Here is a 16108-nt window from a genome sequence, read left to right as displayed (position 1 = left end):
AGCTAGCTGTCATTTTTCTGGTATTGTATTGGGAATAGACTAATTGACTGGACTTGAAAATGAATTTTCCTTGGCCATAGGAAAATTTATGATTGAATCCAGTTAAAAACAATTTGGACGAGCTTTGGGCCAACTTCTTAATTATATAAAATTATCACCAAGCTCTACAATTATAGGTAAGTCTTCAAATTTATTAATATAATGAGCGGCAAATTTAATCTGTTACCTTAGTTTTAATAATAAATAAACAATTAAACTTTTATTTGAAGAATGCAAGATAATATTTAACACTAAGGTAGTTATTTTATTTAGATTTTTAGGGATTGTTTACTAACAATTATGGTACCTACAATGAATTTAAATAATTGTTTACATTTTACAAAACATGTTTAAATTAAAAATATAACTAACTTTTATTTATGTTTGGTTGCCAAGCAGTAAGTCATGAAGGTTTTAAGTCATAGGTTGTGTATTCACGCACTTGTTATATTGAAGACTGATATATAACAAAGATATGTCCATGATATTCTCGTGGCCTATTTGACAATTCATTTGTTCCATTTTTATCTTGTTTAAACTTCTCATTGGGATTTGGTAGCAGGAATATTCACTATATTTGTTACTAATGTTCAGTCATATTAGATATTTTCTATTAATTAAAAAAAAATATCTATGTATACAAATGAGAATATTCAGAATATTGTTCTGCATTTTTACAAGAATTTGGTTTTTTTCTTGAAATGAGTAGATTTTTTTAAATTTCATCTGCTGTGACTACCATAATATCTTCTCTATTCTAAATTGTACTGAACACTCGGATGGTACCATTGACTTCATAAATATTAAATTTTACATTTTTTACCTTTATTGTAATGGATTAAGATAAAGAAATGTAAACATATTTATGAACTCGACTGTAACTGGTGTCTCATCAAGTCATCACAACTTATGCATTATGCATTAAGTTTGTATTCTATTTTACAGTAATTTGATTTTTCTTTGTGAATTTGTTGGGTCACATCTTTAATAATAGTATAATTATGTTCCTGCTCAAACAAAGTCCAAAACTTACTCTTCAATTCTGCTAGGTTGACCACATTTTGTAAAAAGCCAGTCATGTCACGCTGGTGTAATTTGACAGATTATTAGTACTTTGTATTTTATAAACAACTAGATTCTGCCCACAACATCAACGACACAATGTGACATTAATTGATAGAAACTATCCCATTGGATTGATCACATAATAATGAAGTATCTGTACTTAAGGTTAATAGAGAGGTTCTTCTACTAGTCCGAGGAACATTGGCGGCCCCTGGAAGCACCTGAAGTGGCTACCTATTTTAGAACAGAACAATCCATTATTTATAGACTTTATATATTTTGAAAAAAAAAATGTGTCGAATCGGTCCCTCATCTTCATCAGTGAAGAATTTAGATCAGTAGTTTTACATTGACTATTGAGTCAAGCCATTGGGCACAAGGATTATTCTTATTAATCCTAGTAATAAAAGGTAATTAAATAAGAATAATCACTTTTATGATATCAAAATAAATATATTTCAAACTTTTATGACTAGACATTATCACAGTAAAAATACATAATAGCAACAAACACCACAACATCTAAAACTATTCTGATCTGATTTCAATTGTTCATCTCTTGTTGAACAAAGACTAAAGCTATTGTTAGAATGTATACTAATTGCCTTACCTGATTCAGTTTCTACCTATTCTCGTGAACTAAATATAGCACATAATATGTACCTAAGTATATCATGTCTGCAGAAGTCAGTTGTCTCCCCAGACTCCATCAATAATATTATGTTAAGATAGTCAACCTTGGTGAGAGGCACTTGTGATACTACACGAGTACACAGATGTGATACATGTTTCAAATAATATGATTTTAATTTGAATATCAAGTTATTATCAAAATGCTATGAAAATGTCATAGCTATATAAAGCAGCATGAAAACCTCATTTACAAAATTATCATTTCACTTTATACTCGTAGTATAGGTAGGTAACGTCCCTGCTCAAGAGAATTAATGAATTCCTCAATTCTCATCTTTCTCGTCGACATAGGCACGCGTAGGGTCATCTCGTAGCCTACCACTATGGGCCATGGTCCCCTTTTAGCCAATTGACCGACACAGACGGCCATAGCCGATAAAGGTTACAGTGTAAAAAGAGCTTTAAGATATTCTAACAAAGTTACTACTGCGTTTTTTGTAAAATAGTCGTGGCGGTGTTAGCCATAGGATAAATAAGTCCTTTCTGGTCTAGAGCTACGAACATGCACTTTTGTTTGCCGTCGTGTTGTAAAATATACATGAAATATACTTTCATAGCGTTTGCCGTGACATGACGACTATACATACGAGACGTTTTTTGGCTGTGTCACGCCAACTTAGGCATTGAAAGTATTACATTTGCTATAAGAGCTTTACGGCAATCAAATCTAAATTAAAATTAGACCTCCGCGAAGTATTTACTGACTGAAACATTAAGAGGAAATATTAGTGGTTATTTTTCCATACAAATGTTCTAGACATTTTCCTTTCTGAATTTTGGCCCTAGATGTTTTTTTTATTTTATATGGTGACAATATTAAGTACCAGTACCTGTGTGTATATACGTGCTTTATTTGATATGCTTGTTATTATAAGAACTATAGCTTACTTCAAACAGAGCTAAAAACGGCATAATAAATGCGCCGTAAACAGACGCCTGGCATACAAAATCGGCAACAATAAACGCAAAAATCGAAACGGTCAAATCATTTCTTTCTCATTCCGTTACTATTGGTTAAGTTTTGGAGGAGGAAAATGTCGAGAACGAAACCTCGTTTTCTGAGAATTTTACATCAGAGATGGACGGAGCTGTACTTGTCATTTAAGAGCGGTTTCAGACTAAGGTATTTTTACGCACATATACGGTCGTTTCGGCAAACGCGCGAATCAAAAGTTTGAAAACTCCGAATTCCTCAAATCTGAAACTAATATTTCCTCTTAAACAACTTTTCTAATCATCAAGTTGCGTCAAACTAGCAACGCCTCTATTGATCCAATGCTTCTGCGGTATCTTAGACAACAAAGTGATGAACATAACAAAATTACTCGAATGGCCTGTGGTCGCCAACACGCCTTTCCTCTCACTTGTCTTATATATAGGACAGAAATAGCAGGGCGGCGGGTTGAAGTTCTGTATCAAGGCCGGTTGGAACCATATGATGGGGATGGTGTCAAAAAGGATTTTTGGGTAGGATTCGTCAAGCTCCATTGTTTGTCTGTTCCATCTCGCTCCTTCGAGGAAAAGACCCTGTGGGGAAATTTAAATTTATTAAACGTTAAATTTTATTGCACTCTTTACTTTCTCTACTAGTCAATCTATAATGGGAAAAATAGCTTTGTGATCCTAGCGACATAAAGGTACTTTTTCTATGAAAACTCAAGAAAAGGAGAAAACGTTTTCCACTAACTAAATCTTAACAAATCACTTTGATTTTGATGTCAATCGCCTCAGCATAATATATTCTAGGGTTTCACTTAAAAAAAATAGCTTTGAAAAAAAAAGGAAAACCTATAAACCTAGTTTTTCATTGTGGCAATAACATACTAAAAAATCATGGAGAACAGAAAACATTTCCTCCTTTTGTATGGACAATCACGTTGTATATACTTCCCTCTTAAGGTGAAAATATATTTTTTATCTGAGAATTGTGATAATAGTTGTGATGATACATAACAAAATAAAACACTTGATAATCATACAAATTACAAAACAATGACAAAGTTCAATGCAATCAAATCAGGGTTATCTCTTTTGCTAGAACTGAAGATAGAGATCTATTTTCCAAGTAGGCATTTTTTTTTATAGTATAGTCAAGTTAAGAAAAAGTATGGAAGTAAGTCGTGTAGTCGTGCTTTTTTTGGATTTGTTAGATGGCGCAACTAGATTGTTTCCCCCGAGTTGCACCGTTTCTATTATGTACGGAAGACCATTAAATTTTAGGTATAAACTATAAAGTGCCGTAATTTTGGAGTAAATTAAAAGCTATTAGGTTCAAGCTAAGTAGTGTATAGAGAACACCTTGGTGCATAGTATATCTTAATTAAAAAGATGTGCAATGTATGATACCCTAAAAAAAATTTTTTTTTCGATTGCGGCTCGAGGATAAGTCAGTCGGTTGGTGCAATCTCAAGTTAAGCTTTTTAAAGCATTATAAACATTCAGTTAACTTTGCACGCCTGGGCAAATTATGGAACATGTATTTTTAATTATTTTGTACATTGTGCTTCGGGGGAAATTAAGAGAGACGTGAAAATTTTAAAAACGGTACTTATCTAAAGACACTACATTTGCACTAAATAAAAAATAGATTTTTTTTACCGGAAGTTTGTCAAAAAGTAAATAGAATTAATCGCAACGAACTGCAAGCGAAGGTGGTTGGCAGCACGCGGCGCGGGGCGCGCGGGGCGGGGAGATAGCGTAGCGCGCAGCTAGGGTTTGCAATATCCGACAATTTTTCGGATCCGGATACATAGAAATAGGATATCAAGAACGACTGTCAAACTTCGAAAGTGCGACCAAAAATGAAATGCAAGTTTGTGCGTAAATTGTCTATGTGAGATCAAAAATAGTGATGTCATGTTACAACATATTAATAATCTATCGGTGTTTGACTGCTTTATCGACTACTTATTCAAATGTGTTTGATTGTATAAAAAAATGTTATACGAGTAGGTATGAAGTCGCTTCCCTTATGGTCATATAGGGCCCAAAAGGTGCCTTTGATGAAACCAGCATCATATTTTAGTATGTTGTTAAGCATGTTATTCTGACTAAAAAACCATCGGGAGACAGTTTCTAACGTGGTTAAGTCACCAGTTATGACGTCATCAAAATGGCCGGTGCCGTGTTCAGAATATTGCGTATACCACAGCAATTATATCACATGTAAGCTTGTGTGGGGTGTCATAAAAAGCAAAATTAAATGCGCTACAATATCGTTTATACATTTGACCTTGTAAATACCATAGTTTGCGAGAAATTTTAAGTTTTATTTAAATTTTCCCGAAAAAAAAATCCGTTTTTTGTTTTCATCAACTTTACTAGTAACTTTACAGGAAGACGTTGTATCAAGATATGAATGCTACATTAATAAGCTATAAAATTCCATTAAAATTTTGAAAATCGGTTTATAAACAAGCAAATTACACTATTTTTGTTCCATACCGGATGACACCACCAAGAGTCGGATGGCTGTTTCAATACAATTTGCAAGGCAAATGATGTTTAAGTAAAGGTAACTTAAAATATTTTCGATAAAAGTATTATTATCAAAATTAAGAATACTGAGATCGTTTTATTGTAATTTACTCCGGATCTAGCTAATTAAAGTTACACACTAATTAAACAAAAATATTTTTTTTTACGTATTATTTTGTCCCAGAGCATGCACCTTCGCATACGCAAAGCATAGTGTATTTAAATCCGTGTTTTACTCCCCCACACCCTGTACAGCGTTCTTTGCACTTGCAAGACAATAGCTCCTTGCAGAGGTGTACGCTGGTCCATCATTTTTCTTTCGCCAAGCCTAGTTGCAAGAATCTAGCATTTGTGGGTCGCTATTCAGGTAAATTGGTCCCAATGTGGGTCTGTTAAGCCCTTTTTATATGCTGTAGGAGAGCATCCTGTTGAAGGAATATACTCGATCGCTCTGGTTTTTCCTAAACAAGATCCTCCTCGCAGTATTTACATTACCTATTTGTGTCCCTACTGGGAAGTTATATGTAGGGTTTGCAATTAGAATATTGTGATATTCTAATTATTCGAATATCCACCAAAATAAATATCCGAATAAACTGATTTAGATAACACAGAAATAACGTTTTTAACTATGTTTTAATACAATGATATCACCCCAACTAATTTTAAATGATTACTTGATTACTATAATAGCTAACATAATGTTATCTCTAAAACCGTACTTAATAAGGAGGGTTTATATCTGGATTAGCTGGTGCATAGTTGGAAATACATCCAATGCCTCACCTCGTGTTCATTCGTCATGAAATACTAACTATGCTCTCATAACTCCACGCTAGTTGGATACTCCGAGGGCGTTTTAAGGCTACTCTAGCTCCCTATTTTTCCTACGCTTTCATCTTCTCTATCTTCATCTCTGATAGGTCCCAGAATATTCCGCCAGAATTTCGTCTTCTTCACTAAGAACTTGTTCTTTTTTTTCTGATTCAGAGTCCAAGTGTAATACTTACCGATGTCATTCATCAAAATCTAATTATTGTCTTATAGACTTGAATCATGGACAGTCTACTGATCAGCTTGGACACTAGAACTCGGCGAAGCGCTGCTGAGCATCTTAGGGCATTTTGGATTCGAACATCTATCTCCTCTTCCCGATTACTTTAGGTAGGTCTTTTCTTTTCGATCTGCGGTGGCAGCATGGTTCTATTTTTATCACTTGTCACTATGCCCTTCATGACAAATGATAAAGAGCCGACCATCTTAGCCCTATTCATTTGGAGATATTCTAGTGGTTGATTATCAGACCAATTTTCTCTCCTTCCTACTCTACTATCCTAGCCTTGGCCTTCAGGTTGCTTTTGTTTTGAGCCTATAGCCCCAAGTCATCAAGATATCCAATGATCTAATGTTTGCATTGCATTAAGCAACATTCGCATTCATTGTATAAAGTTACTGCGTGACATGATGTACCTATCAAAATTGATGTGCTGTTAGTATTTGAATTGATTAAATATATGAAAATACTATATTTAAATGACAAAATGGTATGAAATTATTCATAAATTTCATTAGAAAATTGTTCCGGTTATAGGTCAATAACCATATTTAACGGATCCGTAATATCCGGATCTTATGACCCGATATCCGGATATTTCGGATATCCGGATCTCAAACCCTACGCGCAGCGATTGTTCCGAGACAGTTTGTTTGACACTTTTGACGGGCAACGAGCACAAATCTTTCTTCTGGCATTAAAACGGAACTATTGTTTTAAACAATATTGAGTGAACTAAGTAGTCTAACATTTTCGTAAGTATATGGAAAAACGCGATTTTTCGAATTTAACAAACATTGAGCGTACCTGTATTTAATTTGTTGACTGTCTGTCTGCATACTCAGAAACCCTACTATTTTTGCAGTACATGCCACTACTCGTGCCTCAAGAGCCGTGCTTCGTCGGTGCATCTACGCGCGTACCTTCTCTTGCCAAGTTGCCACTAATCACGCGCTTGTCGCTTCTGTGTATTTATTGGTCTACGTTTTTGGTACTTGATTACAAAACTGCATGTTCCGTATAAAAATGCCAATTTTTTATGGGGTGCGAATGTAAACAAAATCAAATGAATATGATTGCATCAATTTCCAATAGTATTAAAATTTCCCCCGAAGTACAACGACAGTAAAACATGAAAAACTACTTTCCGGGTGTCGCACCATGGTGCGAATTTGACATTGGATTTAGATATTTTTTTCTAATTATTTACTCAATTTGCACCGAGTACATTACTTTCCCCAGACCCGCAATGGCCAAAATAGTTTTTTTTTAATGTTGTTTTTTTTTTGCCTGTTCCGTAGCTTAAATTAACATAAATAACACGTGCGAATTTAGATATAAGTGTTGTAAAACGTACGCCAAATTACACCGAGTACACCTTTTTTCTCTTCTTAGTTATAACCATTACATTATTTTCAGCCGATTTCACCCCTTTCCGGGGGGGTGAATTTAGTAACGATTGTATAAAGTTCGATTTTTAGCCCATACAAAACAATCCGTAGTGATTTTATTAGTCCTTAGAATTAGTTCCTGACTTTAGTGAAATTTGAGTTAATTTGACCGTACTATTAATACTACGTCGGCGGCAAACAATCATACGGCCCGCCTGATGGTAAGCAGTCATCTCTCTGGCACTTACTCACCGGCAGGGACACAACACTATCAGTAGGGTCTAGTGTTATTTGGCTGCGGTTTTCTGTAAGGTGGAGGTACTTCCCCAGTTGGGCTCTGCTCTAGATTTGGAATGACATCCGCTGTACCGTGCCCTATCACACAAAGCAAGATGAAATTCACAATGCCCATACCTCTCTTGTGGACGTAGTTTAAGGACGTACCCGGGTCCAAACAAATATTACAATGCGCTCATAAACGTCAAATAAAGCTACGCCGGCTCTCTCCCTACACCTCTGACCCGAGAAGATTTAAATCCCTCCCAAATTGTAGGACCAGTCCTAATATGGACCGGCAAGAACGACCTATATCTAATAAAAACTAAAAAGTACTAGTCCTTAGATCACCTACCTCTGTACCTCTTCCTACACAACGATCTTAAATCTGTAGCTACTACCCGATTATTATAATACTTTGTACATTCAGCAGCAATAGTTGCGGTTGAAACAGCGCCAACAGTACCTGCCACTCGGACAACTTTTCCAATAGAGATTAATCTCTACAGTTCGCTTTCACAAGTATCACAGTTACAGTCTAACCCCCTTATTCATAAAACTTTATGGGCCTGATTTTGTTAAATTATGTTTTATCCCTTTCTTACAAATACATAAGTCAAAATGACAGATAAAGATAAACGATTGATAGCTAATTCAGGCCAGTAACGCGTTTATGAATAACGCTATAATTGTTCTACATAGAAGATTGTATATCTTTTTGATAAACTATTTGAGATTGGTACAGTCAAGAGATTTAATTTTTGACCCATTTCGTACCCTGTGACAGTGACAAACAACATGAAAGTAGAGACCTTATACAATTGTCACTGTGACAAAGTACGAAATGGATCACAAATTAATGATCTTGACTGTACTTACTTATGATACCTACTGATTTGTAGTCAGAAATATAGTTGAGCCTCGCTAATCTGGTGATTCCTGTAATCCGGACGGTCACAGCGCAGGGCACTGTTTTCAAATGAAAAATAGTCCCGAAATTGTTTCTTCCGCGACGATCGTGTCGTCATAAGTAAGTGCCAAAATGGGAAGCAGACGAGTACTAATATTTTCTTACTTTCATTAAACTAAAACGAGACTTCACGTGTAATTTTCTATAGTGAACGAAACTAAAAAAAAATATCTACTACATACTTTTTCTCGGTGTCGTTGCCCCCCTCGGGTTTAAACACCACCCCCTCGGGTTTGGCCAAGAACCTCGCCAAATATCACCTATCAAAAGTAGTAGTAGTAGGGGGTCAAAAAAGTAGCCGAAAAAACCTCGCGTGATTTGTGCACAAGCCCTTATACTACAGACAGAGGCGCCGGCCGGGATTGCCGGCGAAGTAGTTAGGATTGTAGGCGACGTAAACTGTCAGTAGTGGCTAAACGCCTCTGTCGTGATAAGGGTTAGTGCTTTTTATCCTAAATCTAGCAAAATATAAGGAAAGGCGAACATCCTTTTCTTTAGTGAAAATTTTAAGCCCAGAATGTCACATGCACTGCACACACTTACAACTCACCCAAACAAACACACTGTGTTCGTGTCCTTGGTGTTCCATCTGCTGTGTTTGCTGCTTGCGATACATCAATACGGTTAAAAATATCCCAAGTTCATATCAGAGCCACGGTACAATAGACTGTGGACCTTCTGGTTTGTGAGTAGAGTTTAGTTTACTGTGATTAGATTGTCTATTGTAGTCGGATGATAGTGTAGTGAGGGAAATTTTAACTTTGCGATTGTGGATTTTTGGTGAGAATTCCCACGTAAATTCGATTAAAGTGTTTATGAATTACCTAAATAAGTTAATTTAGGTTGTTGAAAACAATTTGACTATTACCTGTCTGGCCTAGTCGGTAGTGACCCTGACTATGAAACCGATGGTCCCGGGTTCAAATTCAAATCCCGGTAAGGCCATTTACTTGTGTTATGAGCACGGATATTTGTTCCTGAGTGTTTTCTATATATTTAAGTATTCATAATTTTTTTTTTTATTATATATAATATATCGTTGTCTAAGTACTCACAACACAAGATTATTGAGCTTACATTAGAGCTTTGTTCTATAATTTATTTTTTGTTTTATTTATAATTTCTCTAGTAATGATTTACGATTTCTGCTTGTAAATAATTTTTTTTTTTTGCTATTTGTTTAATGTATAGTGTACCTATATTTAAAAAAAATATTGGGAATAGGGAATCCCAACAGACGATAGGTTATCCTAAGATAGGTATGTATAAATATATTCAAGCAGTACATTCATCGACATTATATTGATTTGTTCTAGTCATTTCATTGGTAACTTTAGTTACATGGTGATATTTACCTTACAATACACTCCGAAATGCGGCAACTGGTTACACTCTGCCTCCATGCTCGTAATCTGGAACTCGAACTGGACCTGGTCGATGGGGATCTTGTTGTGCCGGGAGTAGTTCTGCAGAACACCCGTGAGGAATGACTGGGTAAAGTAGAACCCGGAGATCCAGAACACCACGGGCGGGCCCTCGTCTATCCAGTCCTGGAGGAATTTCAACCTGACGGCAAGAGTAAATATTTAAATTGGTCGATGTGGATATTGTGGACGAGGTCGAAGTTATCCAGAACGCCTGAGAGTAGGGATTGCAATCCCGCATGAGTATTCAATCCCGGTATTCAGCGTGATTGTATTTCTTAGTCCCGCTGAATCCCGGTATTTGCGGGATCCCGCAAGTTTAGTATACGATTTTACGAATCGGTACTCAATTTCAAGGTTTAAAGCAAAAAATAAACAAAATTTAGAAACGATCTTTATTTAGGTTCATATAAATAATATACCTATTCACGTATTTTTGAAAACTCAGGTCAAAACATGAATCAATGCACAAATCCTTGCGTAACGTCGTAATTACAAGTTCAAACTATAGGAATTATAATAGACAAATTCGGGCGAAGTTCTCTTTCGCGGCCTTATTCCCCTTACCCCACAGATGTACCTAGGCTCCGAGAAGAAATTTCGCGAGTAGTGCGCCCGCGCACTTGTTACTTGTACCTACTAACAAGTAAAAATAATGTAGCTAATTAATCCCGCGGGGGTTCCCGCTTAATTTACAATTTGGTCTTGTGGGTGTTCAGGACACCTGTGTGGGCGAACCCTCGGCTCAGCTATCCGGTTCTAGGGATAGTATAGTGGGAATATAAGTTCTGCCTAAAATAATAACGCTTCCGAGATACCTTTATTACCTACGTATTTCTAAGTTGTTAAGTTTTTATGCACTTTCAATAACGTTACTGGCCAACTTATTACAAGGTAAAGGCAGCTTCAATACGATGAAATGTCGTCAGCGTCTATATCGTATCGTTTGATTATTTATGCCCACGCACAATTCTGCGAGTAGGCATGCATGTGCCGCGTGGCATAGCTTTCATTCATACTCGCGGAATCATGCTTTGTTGGCGGAACTGCGTGGGACATAATACATACATATACATACAGTTGTAATTAGCACTGTCTAACATTTCAAGCATTCTTAGTTCTCGTCAGTCGCTCGGCGCGAACGGTTGAAGTACCTACAGCAATATTTATGGGTTGTTTTGTGTGGCTTACGCGCTGCGCCAAGAATGAGTCAGTATTCTCACATTACATTTCAGCTCGAACCCAAAAATGTGAACAATAGATTTAGTCATATGAAAACAGAACTACAAAAAGAACGTTTATTTTATTTATATGTTTCCCTCTATTTCAGTACAATGGAAGACAAAGTTCTTACCGAAGAAACATGGCCACAAGAAGCCGAGGCGGCGATCAACGACATACGCAAACACGTGAAATCAGCCAACATATCAACGCAGCTGAAAAACGATAACCAACGGATTTACATCAACCTCACAACCCTGGAGAACTCAGACTATTGTGTCGAGATGTCCGCCGCTGGATTCAGAGTTGTGGGCCGAACTTACGACGACACCAGCCTATCTATCATCGAGAACATGAACTATGAAACCCCCTACGCTTTACTCAATAGTATCAGTCAGAAATACAGGGAGTCTTTCGGCGGTGAGTTGATGAACAAGCTACTGGATCTCGCTAAAAAGGAGACTTGAATTTTGAGTCGTTTGCAGACGATTTTAGAGCTTATTATGTAGTGAACAGCCTTACTAGACATATATGTCACATACACGAGCTTTTGGAGAAGTATTGTTGGTTTTCCGAATTTTCGAGGGTTGTTTAAAGTGATAAGAAGGTTGTAATTGGCGACTGTTGAAACTGTCAGTATTTATCAGTGCTATAAATGTATTTTAAAGTAAAAATTAGACCAAATTAGGATAAATTGGAATCGTAATAGTGTTTCTCGAGATAAAATTACCGCCATGAACTGGATTCATTTTTCTTTTTTGAAGGCATGTTCATAATATAATATACTTTACTGTTTGGTATATAAATGTATATATAGGTTAATGTATGTATAGGTTTAGAAGCTACAGATAAGTCTGTAGTGTCCTCTTATCTTGGTTTCTCAATTGCACCCTTACTATATTGTGCAGTATTGTACTGTGTAAAAATGCAGGCTTATGATAGCTTGATAATGTAAGACCTATAATGTTAACGAACATTGTATACTTCATTTTTCTAGCTGGCTTGGTGGATACGTAGCATAAATAAAGGGTCACAACATACTAAAATATAATAAATTATAAATACGGAAGCGCAGGGAGCAGATACAGACCAGTAAAAAAAATGCAATAGCATTTATGTATGGTTCAAAATTATCCTCTATTTTTACAATCTGCAATTGATAACATTTAATTTTTATAACCTGAAATGTTACATATGATTTCGAAAATTTTACTTCCTGAACACTGCAATATATTATAATTTACCAATTCTACGGCACAATAGTTGAAACGACATTGCCATTAATCACAAGAAAAAATTGCTGTCATAATATTGGGTTTGACATTGTCAATTAAATACGACGTATTGATTGAAATTCAAAACGAGAAATTTATTTTCATTATTAAGTTACTATACAGGGTGATCAATCCAAAACAGTAGTACATAAGGTTTTGCTGCGCCCTATCAGGGTCTATTATTATTTATTATTATTTTCTGTTTTGTAATGGACAAAGAGGCTGAATTAGGCTATCAATCCCGATAGCTTTGTTCAATAAATAAGTACTGTAAATATCCTTAATCACAGTTACTCAGTGGTATTTGATAGTCTCCCGATTTGTATGAAAATAGGGCATTTGCCACTGCGTTACCATATTTTTACATTTATCAATATTAATAAATATGAATTTTGGTCAACAAATTCCTATTATTTGGTTCAGGTACAAATTGGGAATACAATTTTTGTAGCTACACGAATTAAATATGTATCATACTTTTTATGGCAATAGATAAATGGTCATGATTCATGAAAAAGTAGAATGACCCACTTAGGACTTAGATTACGTGAGTGTTTTTAACCTCCTCTTTAATTTGAGAACATTGCGGCTATTTGTGATCACTGTGATTGTAATCATAACTGTAAGGGTTACACAATGTAAGTAGGTGTTAGCTGTTGACTGTTTAATGCATTTTCTGTGTCAATTATGTAATAAGATTTCTGAACAATGTTTTGTAGTTAGGAATAATTATAAATCTTCGCTCAGGTTACTAATAATATAATAAGTGCGTTTGGGGCTTTCAATTAGAACGATGTTTACATAACGCGTGTGGGAATATTGTCAGATACAATACACCGTGAAATGATCAAGCAAAGCTATACAGTATGTATCTGAACGTAAAGCAATTACTCAAACTCAAATGTTTCGGTCATACTGACTAACTTTTAGTATGGAACCAACTCCGAACTTCCGAAAAAAAATTGCCTGTGGGAGTCAATTTTTTTTTTCCGGATTCGGGGTTGGTCCAATAGTAAAAGTTGCTCAGTATGGCCTAAACATTAACGGGTTGAGTAATTGCTTCACGTTCAGTTTCATACGGTATATCGGCTTAATGGATGTGATCTGTATTGAACGTGCATATCAAACGAAGGCTAATGGTAGAGGAATGGATTCTCCGAAACCATTATTTTCGCTGAACAAACATGGGGTTAAATCGATAGCTCTTAAGGTCCTTTATCATTGGCCTTTGTTTGATCCATATTGAACGCGCTACCGTGTATAAAAACCACAGATAGGCTTCCTAGTATTGTTATTGTTACGAAAGCGAAATTGTGTCGCTTAACTTCAAACTAAGATGAATCAATTCGACCCTCTTAGGAAATATCTACCCTAACCTTTTCTTGATACCAAAATCGTATAATCTGATAGATTAATTTATTTGAGTCTTCTACTCGTAAGCGACACAATTGTGGTGCAATGCGCCGTACAAAAATAAGTACGTCAAATTATTTTTAAAGAGAAGTCGAATCTCCGAAGACCACTCTAATGTCAACCAACATAGTGTTGTACGTTTTCATGTGATCTGATTATCCTATTCATGTTGTGGTTAGAATAAGTGTTAGAGATAGTTCAGATTGCGGTGACGCTCTCTTCCTATTATAAAAATTCGCCTCTATTTCATGAATTAGCTCGTGAAAAAGAAACCAAGTCTGGGAAAACTTTGGAAAAGATAATAAGCAAGGTTATTTGTTTGCGCATCGTTAAAATAGTTTTTAATCTGTCAAATAATATGTTAAACATTTTGTGCGTTGTTTAATCCGCTACTATTGATGCTGATTGTACCTATTGTAAAAAACATATAGAATTTACAAAGAAAATCGTTGAGGGTGCTTTATTTGACTATGGCCCTAACTATAAGTTACTTGAATGTTAGTTTTCGACTTTCGTGTCATATTATATTAGTTACATGTGCAATACACTCGCATCAATACAACAACAGACTGAGTACAAACATTGTATTTAAATGTTAGCTTTAGTATTGTGATAGTAAACTGAATTTATTTGTTATAAATTTGTTTCTTTTTCTTCCCTTTCTATTTTTAGGGTTCCGTAGTCAACTAGGAACCCTTATAGTTTCGCCATGTCCGTCTGTCTGTCTGTCTGTCCGAGGCTTTGCTCCGTGGTCGTTAGTGCTAGAAAGCTGAAATTCGGCATGGATATATAAATTAATAAAGCCGACAAAGTCGTACAATAAAATATAAAAAAATATTTTTTTTGAGGGTACCTCCCCTACACGTAAAGTGGGGGTGAATTTTTTTTTTGCTTCAACCCTACAGTGTGGGGTATCGTTGAAAAGGTCTTTCAAAACTAATGGGGGTCTTCAACAAACATTTTTTGATAAAGTGAATATATTCGGAGATAATCGCTCCGAAAGAGAAAAAAAATGTGTCCCCCCCCTCTAACTTTTGAACCATAGGTCCAAAAAATATGAAAAAAATCGTGGAAGTAGAGCTTAAGAAAGACATTAAATGAAAACTATAGCGGACATGATCAGTTTAGCTGTTTTTGAGTTATCGCAAAAAGTTTCTCCCATAGTAAAAAGACTTACTTTATTTAGGTACTGATTATGCAAATTTGCCTATTTGTTTAACTCGCGTGAAAGGTACCGTTTCATCCCTTGGTTAACAATTTACTATACTTTAAGCTCCAGTTTAGCTTATTGTGACGGAAGAGTAACTACGGAACCCTACACTGAGCGTGGCCCGACATGCTCTTGGCCGGTTTTTTTTAACAAGTAAATTTAAAAAGAAAGTAAACGTTTTCCCGCCAAACATTGTCTATGAAAATATAATTTAAAAAGTATGTGACAGGCCACTTCTTTGTTTCATTTTTGTCTATTGCAAAACTTATCTAGTGACCTATGTAGGTATGCGTCAGCTACCTTATGATTATTATACCCCGCCCACTGCCACTTACCTAAATCTGTGAACTGTTCGTTCTATATCGACGACTTTGGTTGGGAACCGATACGAGTAAGTATAGTTCTTTAGGACGCAGCAGAAAAAACCAATAAGGTACACGAAGCTCTAATGGTTCCGATGGGTTAGTAAAGTCAGACCAAGATAATTGGCACCGATTTTGACAGCCCATACAGTGTAAGTGTTATTTTAAACGTCAAACTTCTATGAAATGATGACGTTTACTTAACACTTGCACCGACTGGGCTATTAAAATCGTTGCCA

The 16108-nt window shown here is 35.8% G+C and overlaps 2 protein-coding genes across 3 annotated transcripts in view; one reads left to right on the top strand and one right to left on the bottom strand.

The window, feature by feature from the left end:
• The first annotated feature begins 4 nt into the window (after positions 1-4).
• LOC133522327 (GSK3-beta interaction protein-like) lies at positions 5-14937 on the top strand. Of its 2 annotated transcripts, none has more exons than XM_061857651.1 (2): positions 5-176; positions 11720-14937. In XM_061857651.1, the coding sequence occupies exon 2, from the start codon at positions 11724-11726 to the stop codon at positions 12075-12077; it is 354 nt and encodes a 117-aa protein (XP_061713635.1). In that variant the 5' UTR covers positions 5-176; positions 11720-11723; the 3' UTR covers positions 12078-14937. The 2 variants fall into 2 exon arrangements, with proteins under 2 accessions (XP_061713635.1, XP_061713633.1); XM_061857649.1 differs by lacking the exon at positions 5-176 and adding an exon at positions 11365-11598.
• The window catches only part of LOC133522329 (dynein axonemal heavy chain 3), a 78306-nt gene continuing 63734 nt past the window's right edge, over positions 1537-16108 (bottom strand). Inside the window, exons 69-70 of the mRNA XM_061857653.1 lie at positions 10321-10531; positions 1537-3324 (exon numbers count right to left, since the gene is read on the bottom strand). Coding sequence (XP_061713637.1) covers positions 3028-3324; positions 10321-10531 — 508 coding nt within the window. The 3' untranslated portion in view covers positions 1537-3027. The remainder of the gene's footprint in view (positions 3325-10320; positions 10532-16108) is intronic.

The sequence above is a fragment of the Cydia pomonella genome, chromosome 10, assembly GCF_033807575.1.
Source record: "Cydia pomonella isolate Wapato2018A chromosome 10, ilCydPomo1, whole genome shotgun sequence".
Classification (NCBI taxonomy): domain Eukaryota; kingdom Metazoa; phylum Arthropoda; class Insecta; order Lepidoptera; family Tortricidae; genus Cydia; species Cydia pomonella.
Note: the sequence above shows the minus strand (reverse complement) of the source record. Positions and strands in the feature narration are given on the sequence as shown.

Excerpts from the sequence above, each read along its gene's own strand:
- LOC133522327 (XM_061857649.1), top strand. The coding sequence starts at position 11,558 with ATGGGTTGTTTTGTGTGGCTTACGCGCTGCGCCAAGAATGA. Across the intron at positions 11,599-11,719 it reads ACGCGCTGCGCCAAGAATGA|TACAATGGAAGACAAAGTTC; the intron begins GTCAGTATTCTC and ends CCTCTATTTCAG.